A 17,119-nucleotide genomic window follows, 5' to 3' on the forward strand; every position below is an offset into this window, starting at 1 on the left:
GAGGAAATTTTGTATTTGGTGTTCCTTCAAGAATGTAGATCCTACTACTTGACAGGAAGATATCCTTCTTCCCTAACTTCTCTAACCGGCAAAATCTGGCTTGCGATTCTCTTCCATAAGACTCCACTTGTTTGCACTCACTGCCTACAGAAAATTTTCCTTATAAAACTCCTTTTTCCAAATCCGAATAATCAAGAACTTTCTTGAAAGGGTTAAAGAAGGTTTCATCTTCTATTGGGTGCCCTTCCCCTCCCTGGGAACTTGACATAGTTCTTTCACATCTCATGCAGGCTCTTTTTGAGATTATTCATAAGGCATCCCTACAGCATCTCTCTTGGAAAGCAGCTTTCCTAGGAGCAATGACATTAGCTCGTAGGGTTAGCCAAATTCAGGGGTAATGTGATCACGCGCAATACACGGTCTTCCACTTGTAAGAGGTAGGTATGAGGACTCAACCTAAATTCCTCCTCAAGGTAATTTCGGACTTTCATGTCCGACAATTTCATTGCCAAGTTTCTTTCATTGCCCTTCAACCCCGGCTGAAAGGACTCTTCATTCCCTGGATGTGAGGTGGATCTTGTAGTTTTATCTAGACAAGACTCATGACATGCATAGAGTGGACCAATTATTTCTAAATTATGGCTTGGTCCGCACAGGTTTAGCTACTTCCAGACAATCCATCTCCCAATGGATAGTATCTTGCATACTCTTATTCTATCAAAAAAATCTATTCGGCAAGACCGAAGACTCGTTCTTCTAGAAGCAAAGCAGCTACTGCCGCTTTGATGAGAAATGTCTCTATAGCGGGCAGAGATCTGTAAAGTGGCTACATGGAGGTCTGGTCAAACATTCACCAAGCACTACTGTTTGGATTCGGATGCATGAGCAGACACTCAAATCAGACATCCATCTCTTAGAATTGTATATGCTTTATTCAAGCCTATTGCCAAGCCTTTGTTTCCGACCACCTTTTGTGGGGATGGGCTTGCTATTCTAGTCAAACCCTTATGACTATCAATGGAGATCCCTTACAAGAGAAGGAATAGTTTCTTACCTGGAACTCTAGTTCTCTCACAGGGCAATCTCCATTGAAATCATAAGCAACCCACCCGCCTCCCCTTTGGACGTAACCAAGGACATTATTGGGATTACCTTTTACCAACTCATTCCTTCAAAAAGAACTGAGGCAACTGCCACCTACTTCCTATGCATGATGGAATACTGGTGGTCTCTGAGTCCTTAAAGGCGCAGACACTGTTTTAAACTCACATTATGGTAGCCTACAGTGATATGCTGTCCTGCTAGCCTTCATGTTCTACCTTTAAAAAAAAAAAGGGGGGGGGGGTTGTGAAAGATTTAACTTTTATAAAATTTTCACTTCAAAATTATATGTATTCAGGGTATTTTAACCCTTTTGCATGTACAATATGGAATATTTCTTCAATGTAGTCTGTGTTCTAGCCTGCACATTATGTTCTTTCTTAAGTATTTCTGCAGGCCTTCCTGAAGAAAGGCGCATGTCTGCAGTTAAGATAATATTCTTTGAAGAAGTGGTCCGTGATTCCTGCATGTGGGCGCATTTATTAAAATGCTTATGACTTCAATATAGATTCCCCTACTAGAGAAGTGGAGATACAGGTAAACTATTCCTTTCCTACAGTGGTGGGATTTACTGGTAGTGTGTTTCTTAAATTAAGGAATTAAAATGCAACCCTGGATCAATTCCTCTACTCCTCCACATTTGTCAACCAAGAGTGTTTAAAATGTGATCCTCCAGGATAAATGAGTGATGGGGCACCCCACAGAAAACCACTAAATCTTTTGGTATATCTCACCTGGACTACGTTTTCTGGTTCAACAAATATACACTAATTGATAGTTGACAGTCTGATTTGTTAAAAGCAATTTTTATTGGGTGCTCAGATGTCAGACATACATCAGGATAGAGGATAAGTAATCCGGAACCTGGAAGCGGGCTACAAAAATATTTAGAGGTCTAGTCTAGAGGGACAATCTAACAGAGTTCGGAGAAAAAATATGCATATATGCTATAAGATCATCTGGTCTGGTGTCTGATACACTTCTGAAGGTGTAATTTAGCGTTAGCTCATTAAAAGGTTTTCAATGATGCATTAACCAGAAGAAGCAAAACCGCTTGCCCGGGAAAGCTGTGCGTTTTACAAGCAGAACAGGGCTATGGAGTTTTTCAAAATATGCAGAGACTAAAAAATAAGGGAAGATCTAGAGCCATTTTGTTTAAAGGAACTACCAAATATCTCTAACACATCAAAGAATTTATATGCTGAACAAAAAAATAAACAAGCGTGGCTCGACTGGCCATTAATCTCATCTGTCAATTTCCTAGAGACTGCAGGAGAGAGATCATAGTAGGCAGAATAGAAAGTGAGGGACAAATAATAGATATATAGATGGAAGGGAAGGAGGAGGGACCGGCTCATGATTCCCAGTCTGGTCCTACAAAGGTGGTGCAACACATGCAACCTGAGATTATGAAGAAAGTTACTGAGTATCTTTTGGGTCCTGAAGATTTGTATTGCAGTGGATCCTTTCTGGAACTGGATGGAGAAGTTGGGCAGGAACTTGAACTCTGTTATGCAAGAAGGGATTAAAAAAATGTGCTATCTGGAAACAAAGTTCTGAGTTTGAGTAGTTACTCTGTAGCATTTTACAAGGGCTTTAATAGACTGTTGCTGCTATCGCTAACTAAAATATCCGACTTCTTTGTGCAGTATGGAACAAATATGACCTCCCATAATACAGTCTGTGCTTTTATTATCCCTCCAAACTCCACTACAATGGAGGTCAGTGTAGTGTTACTTTGCCACTGTGATTCTAAAATATATTCTAAGATTATAGTTGTTGAAAAGTGGGTTGGTGGGGTTTGTTACTCTTCTGCACGCACAATCTGATTTTATTTAAAGTAAGCAAAAATGTTTATATGCACTTTGCTTTGAATGCCCAGACATGATGACTCTTAGCCAATCTGAATGTCCCTTCTTGCATTGGATCTGAACTAAGTACTTACTTGATTAAGATTAGTCTGAGTTGGTTCTGTAGAGGGCAATACTGAGTACTACATTTTCTACATGTATATTAGCGAACTGTGTGCATCTCTCTACAGAATAAGATTATTGTCTAAATACCTAATCAATAACCTAAATAAGATACACTAATTAAGGTATCCCTTACATTGGAGCCACTATTCCAAAAGGTTTAACCCGATTAGCGCACTAAAAACATAAATGCGGATCTGGACCCTATACAACTGCCTGGTGAACAGTAGTTCTGTATGGATTTCAGACTGTCGCTGACTTCAAAATAAATTAGCAGAAATGAAACATTCCGAACAATACAAAAAAAGAATATTTCTTTGTCTGATTATGACGTGATATTCAGGTAGAAAATTGGTTCATATGTGATTAATTTGTCAAAATGTTCTTTGGCCACTTCTAGCACATGCTGCCCTGGAAGCTCTGCGTGGTACACAGTACTCAGTAAGCCCAATAGTCTCCCAGTATGGGCTCTGGGACAAAAGTAATAGAAGCAGATGTGGAAAAATAAATAACTCTGGAACCATAGGCCCCTCATGACCACACAAGTTACATCTAGTTTTCCAGGTCCAAATCTTTTATCCCTGAAGTCCGAATCACACCCAAGGGCCAAGTGTACCATCTGTGTCATGCCCAGTGGTCCAGGCGTACCTCAGTTATGCCCAGGAGTCCAGGCGACCAACACCTCTCGCTCTTTTCAGATACAAACTGTGTTAATTATCCAGTAGCACTGAGAAAACCTTTTATATTAAAAAATGAGGTTGAGGTGGCCACTGCGACCTAATCAAGATAGCTCTATCACAAAAACTGTGTCCTGGGAGAAGTCAAGGGCTATACAATAAATATTCACCTTCCCAAGCGTGCTGACTATAAAAGAAAGGTGCCTTCTGCAGGACCACCTCAGAGGTCGCCTTATGACTACTCAGCTAGGACATATAAAATAGGTAATATGGCAGATTCTGTCATAGTAAGGACGCTCAGGTTATCTTTTCACACTTCTCCTTTGTCTACCATGTGCCAGATGCCTTAAATTGTTGTTGTTGTATGACTTTATTCGATACAATGTATCATAAAAGTGTACACAATTCATACATCGATTGAAAAGACAAAAATACAACCTTTTTCTTCATTAAAAGGGAGAAAAGTATCGCATTGTCATACATACAATACAAAATAGAATTTAAAAGCAATGTTTAAAAAACAGTTAAACCCGTTAAAAGCACGAATTTTAAAACGTTATCACTTCGATCGAGACCATAGCAAAACAGAGGGCATTACCAGAACTCTGTAGTCTGTAACTGATACGCCTGTAGGAGCTTGGATCTGATTAACCAAGTGCATCCCAGATATTTTGCTATCCCACAGACTACACTGGGGACATAGGTGTCTGTTGTAAGAATGCACAGTGCCTCCCTATGGTGCTCAGTTCCCAGATTAGAGCACACAGGTTTCAACCATCTCCGTCTCGCCTGGCCTTATGCTGGACAGGCGAAGAGGAAATGGGAGATGGATTCTGCGGGGGAAGCACAACCAGGGCACCCTCCTGCCCTCTCTCCCAAGGGTTTCCACCCCGCAGTGAAGGCATTCAGAGGTAGTGTACCAAACCTCCGCTTCAGATGCAATGCCCTATCTCTAGAGGTTTCAATGAAGTCTAGAAAAGGTTCTAATTTGGGGGAGGGCTTGGAGTCTAGAAACTTCTCCGTCAGGGAACCATGTTTCAGATTTCGTGTTGCTTTGTTGGACACCCACTCCCAGTAGGCCTTCTTAACTACTTGCTTGGGTGGCGGAGTCTGGCTTTCCCAAGCATCTGCTAGCCCAATGTCCCCCACCAAGTGCCTCAATTTTGAAACCCAAGGTATCTTGAGGCCTGTGTCTATGCGAAGCAATTCAGTCAATCCAGAAGCATAGTTACACAGTTCAGGGGCCCTTCTTAGGTGTACCCAGAATTAGAGCGGGCGCAGCCTTGCTATATCTCTGATTGAATGTTTCCCAAAATCGTGACGGAGAGGAACCAGAGGAGTCAATAGGGGAGGCGAGACCAGGTCCCTGTAAAACTTTTTTTCTGATCTCGCTAACTCTGTGATGTTCTCGAACCCCCACAGTTCAGCCCCGTACGGAGATGAAGGCAGGGCTTTCCCCTCATATACCTTGATGGCAGGTGCAACAGGTCGGCAATGGGAGAGGCGCTGGTGTCTTGCTATTGCCCCCGACACATGTTTGATTAAGTAGCGTCTTTGACAAGTGAGAGTTCCATTTCATCAAGTTGTTGACCCGTACGCCCAAATAGTCAAAAGCTTCGACTAGTTCTAAAGGGGAGTCATCCAGCTTGATGGTATTTCTAAAGTGCTTAGATGGGGCCAAAGCCATTAGCTTAGTTTTAGTTGTATTTATGCATAAGCCTCTGGACTTACAAAACTGACTGAACCGATCCAGCAGTTTTTGAAGGCCCATCTGGCTTTTAGAGATCAGGAGGGTGTAGTCTGCAAAAAGCAGCGTACGTGATTTTTCCCCTGCCAGGATTGGCACGTCGGCAGGATCCTCCTTCAGGTGGTCCACCACCCCGTTAACAAAAAGGGAGAACAATGTTGGGGCCAAGACGCACCCCTGGCGTACCCCTCTCTCTACCATAACTTTCTCAGTCAAGTGTCCCTGTCGGCCCCATCTCACTCTGGCGAATTTTCCTCATGCAGACGCACAATCAGATCCAAGATCAAGGGGGGGATGCCCAAATCTACAGGACCCGCCAAAGCCCGGCACGAGGGACCAGTTCAAAGGCTGTTCTAAGATCAATGAACGCCAAATAAAGGCTGCCTTTTTCGATCGTTACCGATTTCCTATAGATCATGGAAAAATCTAAAGACCTGGTCCATTGTGCCCACCACCCCCTCTCTGAATCCTGCCTGGAAATGGGACAAAACCTCATCTTCGTCTATCCAGGACCTCAATCGCATGAGGAGGACCCTGCCAATCACTTTCTGCACTACGTCGATTAAACTAATCGGCCTGTAGTTGGCAGGGTCCTCCCTATCCCCCTTCTTGTAGATCGTCACCACCTCGTCACCCCACCAAGAATCTGGAACAGGGTAGCCGCCCACAATGCAATTCAGGACCCGGAGAACGAAGTGGGCCCAAAGCTCACCGTCATGGTGTAATAAGTCGCCAGGGAGGCCATCAGGACCTGCCGCCTTGCCAGGCGGGATACTTGTAATGGCAGATTGAACCTTCTTGAGCTCAAAGGCGTCCCCCACATCGGGAGTCCCAAGGGAGACCAGCCATCGCCCCTGCTCTATTGTCGAATTCCCCTCCCGAGTACAGGCCATGGAAATGCTCAAACCATTGGCGGCCCTGTGATATGGTTTGGGATTGGGGCATCTCCCTTTCTTGTACTAACATTGATAAGCTCCCAGAATAAGGTGGAGTCCTTAGGCTTGGCGGCAAATTTGAGCTCCTGCCAGTGCGATTCTTCCCATGCCCGCTTGGCTTTATCTATGGTCCTATAGTAAATCTTTCTCGCTAAGGTTATTTTTAACTGGTCCTTAGCTCTAAGGGCCAAGGATAGCTCCTGTCTCTTTTCCCGACAGAGGGCAGTGTACCACAAGTTTGTTGCTTGTGTGGAATGTGATTTGCGGCACCCATTGTCCTTTGTACAGAAAAACTCCCCTATCTTATCGGTGGTCTCCTGGTATATTTCAATACATTTTGAATCCTACGAGGCCAATGAGGTGAATCTAGGTAGTTGATCGAGCTCAAGAATCTACAGTTCCAGTAGATCCCTAATACTTTCCAGGGTCTGGCCCTGTTTAGCAACCATATGCCACTTTAAGCGCCGATTGCAATTAGATGGTTCAACCTCCCTCGTAGACTGTGATGGTGTTGTGCCCGTGTCAATAAATGAGGTGTCTATGCCTCGGGAGAGTTGCATGGACAGGAGATTGTGGTCACTGTCAAGACTCGGGATGACCTCCATATCGATGAGGTCAGCCCAGAGAGAGACATCTAGCAAAATATAGTCGATACGGGAGGGGGAGCTAATCCTATTAAAAGTACACGCCCCGCTACCGTCCGAGCGGGTCCTGCCATTAGCTGCTCTTAAGTTGTGCTCCAGGGCCAGAGCGTTAATTTGTATAACTCTTTGAGACCATTTCTTTATTGGGGATAAGTTGAGTGTTGGTATAGCCCATTTAGAGTCCTCGTCCCTGGTGCCCAAGATATCTTCGTTGCTCAGGGGCTCACAGGTGCAGTTGAAGTCGCCTGCAACGATGATCCCAGCCTTTTTAGAAATGGCTGACAGCTACGAATCAAGGACCGTTAGAGTGGATATCGCTTCGGTACCAGAAGACCCTCTGACATAGATGTTGAATATCTCTAGGTGGACAGTATCTTTAGCCCTTCCAATAGATAAGTGCAAAATATCATGGGAGGGAGTGTTGCCTTAAATTAGGTTCTGAGGTAGTGTCACCCTCTGTGAATGCTGCTTCATTTAGACCAACAAACAGCAGAGTGGATCATGTGACAACCTAATTAAATATGCGGACATCATGAGGCAAATATTTGTTTTAGTTGGATTAAGAGGAAATTCGAATTCTCCTACAAATTCTTAAATTATCTGAATATTGCTAAAAGTCAAATAAATACATTTACTTTTTTCTTTCCATGGACAGATCCAGCATTGTAGTATTGGTACAAGGTCAACATAATCTGCAGCATAACTTTATTCCAATCCTTTCTTGTTCCCAGAAACTGCACCTCAGGAGACCACAGCTTTCAACTAACTGGAAAGCATAGATTGCAGTTTAGAGTTGTTTCTGGGTTTCAGGTAAAACTGATTATAACCGATAAAACACCACTAAATTGAATATCTGCTTTTCATTAGAAACTGCAAAGCATTGGACTTTGCTTCACGTTTACTGCTTTGGTACCCTCTGAAGTCAAACCAGAACAAGTATCAGTTGAAGGTTAAAAAGAATCAATTGCCCAGCGCCTTCTTTTTCTCCATGATCAATAACCTAATAGTGCGTTAGAAGGTTTATAGTATCCAAAAGGAGGTCAATAAAAATTACTGATCCCATTCAATTAATGTTCAATCCAAATTAGTTCTTTATTTGATGGAATGTATTCTTCCAGTACTTGATTATTTAAGTAAGGGATTAGTACAAAAACAACCAACAATGCAACTAGTCCAATTCAATATGGGAGTCCGTTTCAAGGCGAAACAATAAAAACAATATGTAGGCATCCAAGATATTCCAATTCACTCGGAAGTCATTTTCCACAGCCATAATGTATTTCCAAACTCGACCCACTATGTAGTCATCAGGAGTGGACATGATGGATGATCTGAAATACGCAGAAAGCTTGCTGCTTCATACAGCTACACGACTAACACCATGCATATTTATTTCTCAGACTTCTTCTCCACTCTTACCAATTTAGAGTAGGTAATGGTACAGATTAAACCGCAACAATACATTTATTAGCCTAGACCTTTTTAGGGCTCGAGGCGGAGCTCCGAGATCCTAATGTTAAAGAAAAAAAGGGGTCCGGGCTACAACATTCCTTAGTGCGCGCGAGTTTTTTATGGCATCTGCCTAGTGATTCGTCTTCGCTGTGGTGTCTATTTAGTAGCCTTGACGTGATAGGCTATATTTACTTTTTGTCCGACATTTTTTTCATTTTCATGGCATATTGTTTGCGGTTATGCGCACGGCAGAATATTAATCTTAATTAGAAGCTGTCAGAGTGCCCGTGTAATGCAATGCAGATGGTGGGAGCGCGTTCACCATTCAGCTTTGCATTGCATGTATTAGGCGCGCGTGTAACATGTACCTTTCGCGCACGGAAGTCCATTAATTTTACTTAGGAGCTGTCAGGGTGCTCCTCCAAATGCAATCCAAATGGTGTTTTTGCAGTGTTAATAATTCTATGGTAAGAGGCAGTTGCTTCCTCAGCAGAGTTTGCCTAAAGCACAGCATGACGAACCGCTTTGCTCTGCTGATGTGAAATGCTCGCTTATTTGCTCGTAACTTTAGTTTACAAGGAACACCTGTGAAGGCAACATGCTGTCCATTAATAATTTAATAACAGTAAATAACTGTCTCCGTATTGTCACTACTTCCTGCGTCTACAGCGAGCCGGTTGTGCGCCTGCAGCTGAGAAACTAAACACAGGGATCTAATCCATAAATTGTGCTCATTTCGCATTGTCAGGGGTAGTAAGCGCAGAGTGCATAGGGAGCGCAGAGTGCATAGGGAGCGCAGAGTGCATAGGGAGCGCAGAGTGCATAGGGAGCGCAGAGTGCATAGGGAGCGCAGAGTGCATAGGGAGCGCAGAGTGCATAGGGAGCGCAGAGTGCATAGGGAGCGCAGAGTGCATAGGGAGCGCAGAGTGCATAGGGAGCGCAGAGTGCATAGGGAGTGCAGAGTGCATAGGAAGTGCAGATTGCAGAGTGCATAGGAAGTGCAGATTGCAGAGTGCATAGGGAGCGCAGAGTGCATAGGGAGCGCAGAGTGCATAGGGAGCGCAGAGTGCATAGGGAGTGCATAGGGAGCGCAGAGTGCATAGGGAGCGCAGAGTGCATAGGGAGCGCAGAGTGCATAGGGAGCGCAGAGTGCATAGGGAGCGCAGTGTGCATAGGGAGCGCAGAGTGCATAGGAAGTGCAGATTGCAGAGTGCATAGGGAGTGCAGAGCGCAGAGTGCATAGGGAGCGCAGAGTGCGGAGTGCATAGGGAGTGCAGAGTGCATAGGGAGTGCAGAGTGCATAGGGAGTGCAGAGTGCATAGGGAGTGCAGAGTGCATAGGGAGTGCAGAGTGCATAGGGAGTGCAGAGTGCATAGGGAGTGCAGAGTGCATAAGGAGCGCAGAGTGCATAGGGAGCGCAGAGTGCATAGGGAGCGCAGAGTGCATAGGGAGCGCAGAGTGCATAGGGAGCGCAGAGTGCATAGGGAGCGCAGAGTGCATAGGGAGCGCAGAGTGCATAGGGAGCGCAGAGTGCATAGGGAGCGCAGAGTGCATAGGGAGCGCAGAGTGCATAGGGAGCGCAGAGTGCATAGGGAGCGCAGAGTGCATAGGGAGCGCAGAGTGCATAGGGAGCGCAGAGTGCATAGGGAGCGCAGAGGGAGCGCATAGGGAGCGCAGAGTGCATAGGGAGTGCAGAGTGCATAGGGAGTGCAGAGTGCATAGGGAGTGCAGAGTGCATAGGGAGTGCAGAGTGCATAGGGAGTACATAGGGAGCGCAGAGTGCATAGGGAGCGCAGAGTAGTGAGCGCAGAGTAGTGAGCGCAGAGTAGTGAGCGCAGAGTAGTGAGCGCAGAGTAGTGAGCGCAGAGTAGTGAGCGCAGAGTAGTGAGCGCAGAGTAGTGAGCGCAGAGTAGTGAGCGCAGAGTAGTGAGCGCAGAGTAGTGAGCGCAGAGTAGTGAGCGCAGAGTAGTGAGCGCAGAGTAGTGAGCGCAGAGTAGTGAGCGCAGAGTAGTGAGTAGAGTAGTGAGTAGAGTAGTGAGTAGTGAGTAGAGAGTAGAGAGTAGTTAGTAGAGAGTAGTTAGTAGAGAGTAGTTAGTAGAGTAGGGAGTAGTGAGTAGTGAGTAGAGTAGGGAGTAGTGAGTAGGGAGTAGTGAGTAGAGTAGTGAGTAGTGAGTAGAGTTGAGTAGAGTAGTGAGTAGAGTTGAGTAGAGTAGAGTAGTGAGTAGAGTAGGGAGTAGTGAGTAGTGAGTTGAGTAGTGAGTAGAGTAGGGAGTAGTGAGTAGAGTAGGGAGTAGTGAGTAGAGTAGGGAGTAGTGAGTAGTGAGTAGAGTAGGGAGTAGTGAGTAGTGAGTAGAGTAGGGAGTAGGGAGTAGTGAGTAGTGAGTAGAGTAGGGAGTAGTGAGTAGTGAGTAGAGTAGGGAGTAGTGAGTAGTGAGTAGAGTAGGGAGTAGTGAGTAGTGAGTAGAGTAGGGAGTAGAGTAGTGAGCAGAGTAGGGAGTAGAGTAGTGAGTGCAGAGTAGGGAGTAGAGTAGTGAGCAGAGTAGGGAGTAGAGTAGTGAGTGCAGAGTAGGGAGTAGAGTAGTGAGTGCAGAGTAGGGAGTAGAGTAGTGAGTGCAGAGTAATGAGTACAGTAGTGAGTAGTGAATAGAGTAGTGAATAGAGTAGTGAGTACAGTAGTGAGTAGTGAATAGAGTAGTGAGTGCAGAGTAGTGAGTAGTGAATAGAGTAGTGAGTGCAGAGTAGTGAGTAGTGAATAGAGTAGGGAGTAGAGTAGTGAGTACAGTAGAGTAGAGTAGTGAGTAGGACACCACAGGCAGCAGCTGTGCAAGCTTCTTACACTCACAAGGAGACCACAGGCAGCTGAGGTGCAAGCTTCTCCCACTCACAAGAAGGACATCACAAACAGCAGCGGTGCAAGCTTCTCACACTCACAAGAAGGACATCACAAACAGCAGCGGTGCAAGCTTCTTACACTCACAAGGAGACCACAGGCAGCAGAGGTGCAAGCTTCTCACACTGGCAAGAACGACATCACAAGCAGCAGTGGTGCAAGCTTCCCTCACACACTCACAGCAGGTACTGTGCCAAGGAAGCAGCAGCAACAGAGCAAGAGTCCCTTACAAAGAACAGGCACAGCACAGAGATGCACAATGCAATCTTCTCATACTCACAGGCAGCAGCGGTGCAAGCTTCTCACACTCACGAGAAGGACATCACAGGCAGCAGCTGTGCAAGCTTCTTACACTCACAAGGAGACCACAGGCAGCTGAGGTGCAAGCTTCTCCCACTCACAAGAAGGACATCACATGCAGCAGCGGTGCAAGCTTCTCACACTCACAAGAACGACATCACAGGCAGCAGCAGTGCAAGCGTCTTACATTCACAAGGAGACCACAGGCAGCAGAGGTGCAAACTTCTCACACTCGCAAGAACGACATCACAAGCAGCAGTGGTGCAAGCTTCCCTTACACACTCACAGCAGGTACTGTGCCAAGGCAGCAGCAGCAACAGAGCAAGAGTCCCTTACAAGGAACAGGCACAGCACAGAGATGCACAATGCAATCTTCTCATACTCACAGGCAGCAGCGGTGCAAGCTGCTCACACTCACACGAAGGACATCACAGGCAGCAGCTGTGCAAGCTTCTTACACTCACAAGGAGACCACAGGCAGCTGAGGTGCAAGCTTCTCCCACTCACAAGAAGGACATCACAAGCAGCAGCGGTGCAAGCTTCTCACACTCACAAGAACGACATCACAGGCAGCAGCAGTGCAAGCTTCTTACACTCACAAGGAGACCACAGGCAGCAGAGGTGCAAGCTTCTCACACTCACAAGAAGGACATCACAGGCAGTAACGGTGCAATATTCTCACACTCACAAGGAGATCACTGGCAGTACACACCACATGAACACACTCCATAACACATAGCACCAATACATTGGCATTTACAATGCCATTAGCTCAAACTCAAATAAATCCGAGCCCGATTGCATTTCTAATGCTTGTTTTGCTATGTTGAAAAATAGAAGAAACGGTATGCCACTGGCTTGGAGCAATACAACACTGAACACCTCGCTATGTGTTTGTCCTAAGCAGAAAATCTTTTTTCACCCGATATTTGCCATTTTTGTGAAGAATAAAATAGCAGCCAGGTTTGTTTAATGCCCTTCATTAAGCTTTTATCTACTGCAATCATACCTTAATTTGGTGCATGCATACCTCCTCGTATGCTCATTTTTCACAAAGGTAGAGACTGAATGCTAGAAAGAGGAGGTTGATGGGTGGGAAATGAGCACTCCCCAGAGACATTGGACCCTTATTAAGCCACTAGGCGAAGGAAGAGGGGTAATGAGACAAACTAGCACATAAATAGCCACTGTGGCGAAAGAATTAGAACAACATGAAAGGAAATGTAATTTACATGAACCAAGACTTCTTGCAAAAAAGTGAGACATTGTGTGGAAAGTAGCATTACAATATGTACACACTCCAAGATGTCAGCCAAAATGAAATGTGCAGTCCTGTTTCTATAGCCAGCACATCCCGTGTATGTAAATGGTGGAGTGCTGAAGAATTGTTGTGTGAGCAAGGGAGCAGAAGCTTCCGAAACGCGTAACAGCAATAAACAACACCCTGTGTAATCCTGTTTCTGAGAGTGCGTTGAAACTTTGAATTTTGTTGTGTGTATATATATATATATATATATATATATATATATATATATATGTGTGGCAAAAGCACCATGGGCACAAAGGCAAAAAAACGAGTACTGGTGAACATTCTCCAAAGACTTTGTATATACAAATGCATTTATGAGAGATTTATTGTGTATTATTTGCACATATGTTGTTAGTAATTCTTGTTTCCCTTTGTGTAAATATGGCTGCCACAACTACCCAACTTTTGCGTTATTTACATCTAAACATGCATTCACGCATTTCGCCAAGTCCGCTTTTTGCTTTTGTGTAATATGGTACAAATAAGCGTCATAGACTTCATGTCGACGACACTGAAGGACTAAAGTTCGAAACGCGTCTGTCATTTGTACTGTGTGCCGAATAAAGATCGTTTGCCTAACCTGGAGTGCTTCAACTCTCTTTCCGAGAGGGAGATTTAGGAGTATATATATATATATATATATATATATATATATATATATATATATATATATATATATATATAATTTTTAAAACTTTTGAGAGTATAAACCGAAAACAGGAAAGCCTATTGACCATACATTCAAGTTAGGCATTTGCTATTTCAAAAAGATAAGTAACCTGAGTTTTCTCTTTACTGAACTAATATGGCAACTTCATCACTGAATAAAACATCTGATGGTGATTCAGCCCCTCCCCATTCACCTAAATATATTCTGAAATAGGTCAAGAGAAGAATGTAGAAGTGTTTAACAATTTGTGACCAACCACAGACCTCCATTTGTGCACAAGATGAAACGCCCATAAACTTTCAGTTGTAGTAGTTTCCAGAATAGTAAGCACTATATATTTCTGAGGCACAGTCTGTTGGAGAAATGTCAGGAGACAGCTCCTTATCTAGTGGGCATGTGACTAGGGTACGCCTTTTGAGGCGTTATTCAAATGTATGAATATACATATTTATGTTGTAAAAAGAACATATTGAGCTCTTAGACTGGAAAAGGTGACCCTTTTTACGTACTAGTATTTTGTGGAGACTATCTTATCCTCTGAAGCTGGACTTTAATAGTATAGGTGAGAGCTAATGTACTGATATTGTCAAATCATGCAAAGAAGTTTCAGAATGGCAAGGTGAGCATAAGCACCCAGGGAAAAACGGCAGATGTGATATATTTTATATTAATCTTTGTTGCTTCTACTGATTTAATAGCAGTCTGAAAGTATTTGTGTTGTAAACAAAAATGCCTCAATAGGTGTTAAGGTATTATGTCATGAATTTAGTCTTCAACCGACAATGAGATTTATGCTGTAACACATTATGTAAAACTACATGGAGCCAAAAGTGGATCTGAGAAATGAACCTGAAAAATGTATTATAATTCTATAAGTATGTATTTTTTCAAACTGTGTGAGTAGAAACATGGAGCGTTTTACGTTTTTTTACTTTTAACAGTTTTTATTAAATGAGTAATGGATCAGATTGATAAAGGTGTAAACTGACGCTTTTTCTAGAAAAAGGAAGATTTTCAATGACTGCGTGGAGGCTGAGATTAAAAAACCCAGAGAGGAAACTAAATGCATAGAAAAACAGTTAACACCAGTTGATGAACAGGTAGGAAAATAACCCTATTGCTTGAAATATTATATGGAGCAAATTTTAAATCCTATTGATGTACCAATTTGCAGATGGAATTTATCGGTAAACAGATGTCTTTACTATGGTTTACTGAACTTTTGATAGGTCCTGTGCCACACAGCAAGCACACAATTGTACAAGATGCTTGCCCGAATAACTAGGCCTAGTTGTGTATTAGGACTCTGTGTTAAGCCTGTTAGAAGTTAAATCCTGCCATGGAATTCTGAAATCTGCGACATTTGCGGATTTCCAGGAGTAGGTCTGAAATTGTCATGTTATTACTGTGTGTAATAGCTTAAAATGGGGAAATTGTAGTGAGTATACATTTGTATAACTAGATTTGCAATTTTAGACCTTTTTTGTTTTTTTCTCTGGGAAAATGCACTGTATTCCACCACCAGTTTGGAGGGATGTTAACCCGCTTTCCCAACCTAAAATTGGATTTACTTTTGCCATTGACAGGAGTAAGTGTCCTATCCATTAAACCTGATTGTACTGTGGTAAACTAAATACAAAGTATTTCTTCCTTCAAACTTGAGTTTCTTTCAGTACTTTGAACATGTTGCATTAAACCTTAAATTGAAATGTTGCGGATTTATTTCTCATACCTGCCTCTACTCCCCAACGTACATGAGGCTCACATATAAAGCCTATCCAATTTAGGTGTCCAAAACAATGTTGAGATTTGAATTTGTAGCTCATCTGTCCTGTTCATCCTGCACCTCGCCTCTCCTCTTATTTTCCAACCCACTCTAATTGCATTTGCAATTCCAACAGCCCTCATGGTCGTGTCCTGTCAAGAGTGGGTATTTACTGCGTTGGTAGTGCTTTTGAAATTCTAGTGTAATATGGCTTTTATGAACAGTGTTGGTTAGATGTTCGATTCCTGAACACTTACACTAGTAGTTTTTATTTTCCCCGTATTATTGGGGATACCTAGGCTATTTCCTGCATTGTGTAGCCTATTCACTATGTGACCAAGCCACGTCAACACGTTCTAGTTAGTTCTTTGTATATAGGTCCTAATCTTCCCAGAGTCTGGCTTTATATGTGGGAAATTAAATTTCTTTATTCTTGTTTGTTTTGTTTGGTTGTGTAGTAAATCACCTCCAACTCTTAACCATGTGTCTGCCATTCTATCTTACTGCCTATTGTTCTTTGAGGCTCCAATGTATGCCTTTACCTTGTAAATGTCCTCCTCTTCATCATGAGATGAACATCATTCTTAACCTTTTAAACAGTCCAGTGGGATTTCACAAACCTGTACAAACCAATATTTTACTATTTGAAAAATAAATTTGATCAGATAACTACATTGTTAATTATCATTAAGCATGCAGTAATGGATTGTGACAGTGCCATTTAAGGCTGACAGCATGCTGCATGCACAATGCTCAAGGATCTAAAAAGATGGTAAAACAATTGTTTGACTGTTCACGGTTAAGGTCTTAACGACAGAGCCTCTTGTTCTTAATTTGATTGTATTTTAGCATGCTGGTTAAAGCTACTTGTGGAAAATAAGAGTTTTGCAGTATTGGATATTTCATAGATTCACCTGCTTGAATCATCTCTGTTGTCGAGGTGAGAGTCATTCTAAAGCAGAAGGAATAGCATACATAGCTTACAACATTAAAAACACATTGACTTTTGTGCTTTATCTAGATCATTCAAAGATAACCAAACTTCAGCCAATTAGGCGATAGCACCCTTCGAACACTCCCAACAGAGGCATCTTCCACCAGATTTTCAAGCGCTAGTGGGAATAGTCACCACTTGTCCAGGAGAGCCTCCAAGGGGAGGAGGGTGGGTCACATGGGAATCTATGAAAGATACCAATACTGGAGAACGAGAGTTACATGTAAGTAACAAGATTTTTCTCCAGTATTGGATCTTTAACAGATTCACAAGCTTGATTTAGAATAGTTAGCAGTCACATAACATATATTATAAAATCATGTTCTATAACCCAGTAGCGCATGGCAGGTACAAATATACACATTAGAAGATCGAAAGCTCACCTCATTGGAAAAGCTGCTGAAGCACTGCTTGCCCCACACCTGAATCACTGTGCTGAACTCAGGCAGTAGTGTTGGATGAATGTATGCCTGTTTTTCCATGTTCCAGCACAGCATATACTTTCAATAGGCACTCCAGCAAACAGGGCCGCAGTTGTAGAGACTGCCCTGGTCAAGTCAATACTGGCGAATGACAGTTACAGTTAAGTAACACGTTTTTTTTTTCTCCATTGCCAATTTGAAGGTTTTTACTAGTCAATAGCATAACTAATTTAAAAAATG

General features: G+C 43.2%; 1 protein-coding gene across 3 annotated transcripts in view; it reads left to right on the plus strand.

Moving 5' to 3' along the window:
• The window catches only part of TOP1MT (DNA topoisomerase I mitochondrial), a 1,348,974-nt gene that overhangs the window by 168,872 nt on the left and 1,162,983 nt on the right, over positions 1-17,119 (plus strand). For all 3 annotated transcript variants that reach the window (XM_078686649.1, XM_078686647.1, XM_078686648.1), the window contains one exon: positions 14,699-14,798. In XM_078686649.1, the coding sequence (XP_078542775.1) occupies positions 14,699-14,798 (100 nt within the window). The remainder of the gene's footprint in view (positions 1-14,698; positions 14,799-17,119) is intronic.

This window comes from Lissotriton helveticus, chromosome 4_1 (assembly GCF_964261635.1).
Source record: "Lissotriton helveticus chromosome 4_1, aLisHel1.1, whole genome shotgun sequence".
In the NCBI taxonomy this organism is placed as follows: Eukaryota; Metazoa; Chordata; class Amphibia; order Caudata; family Salamandridae; genus Lissotriton; species Lissotriton helveticus.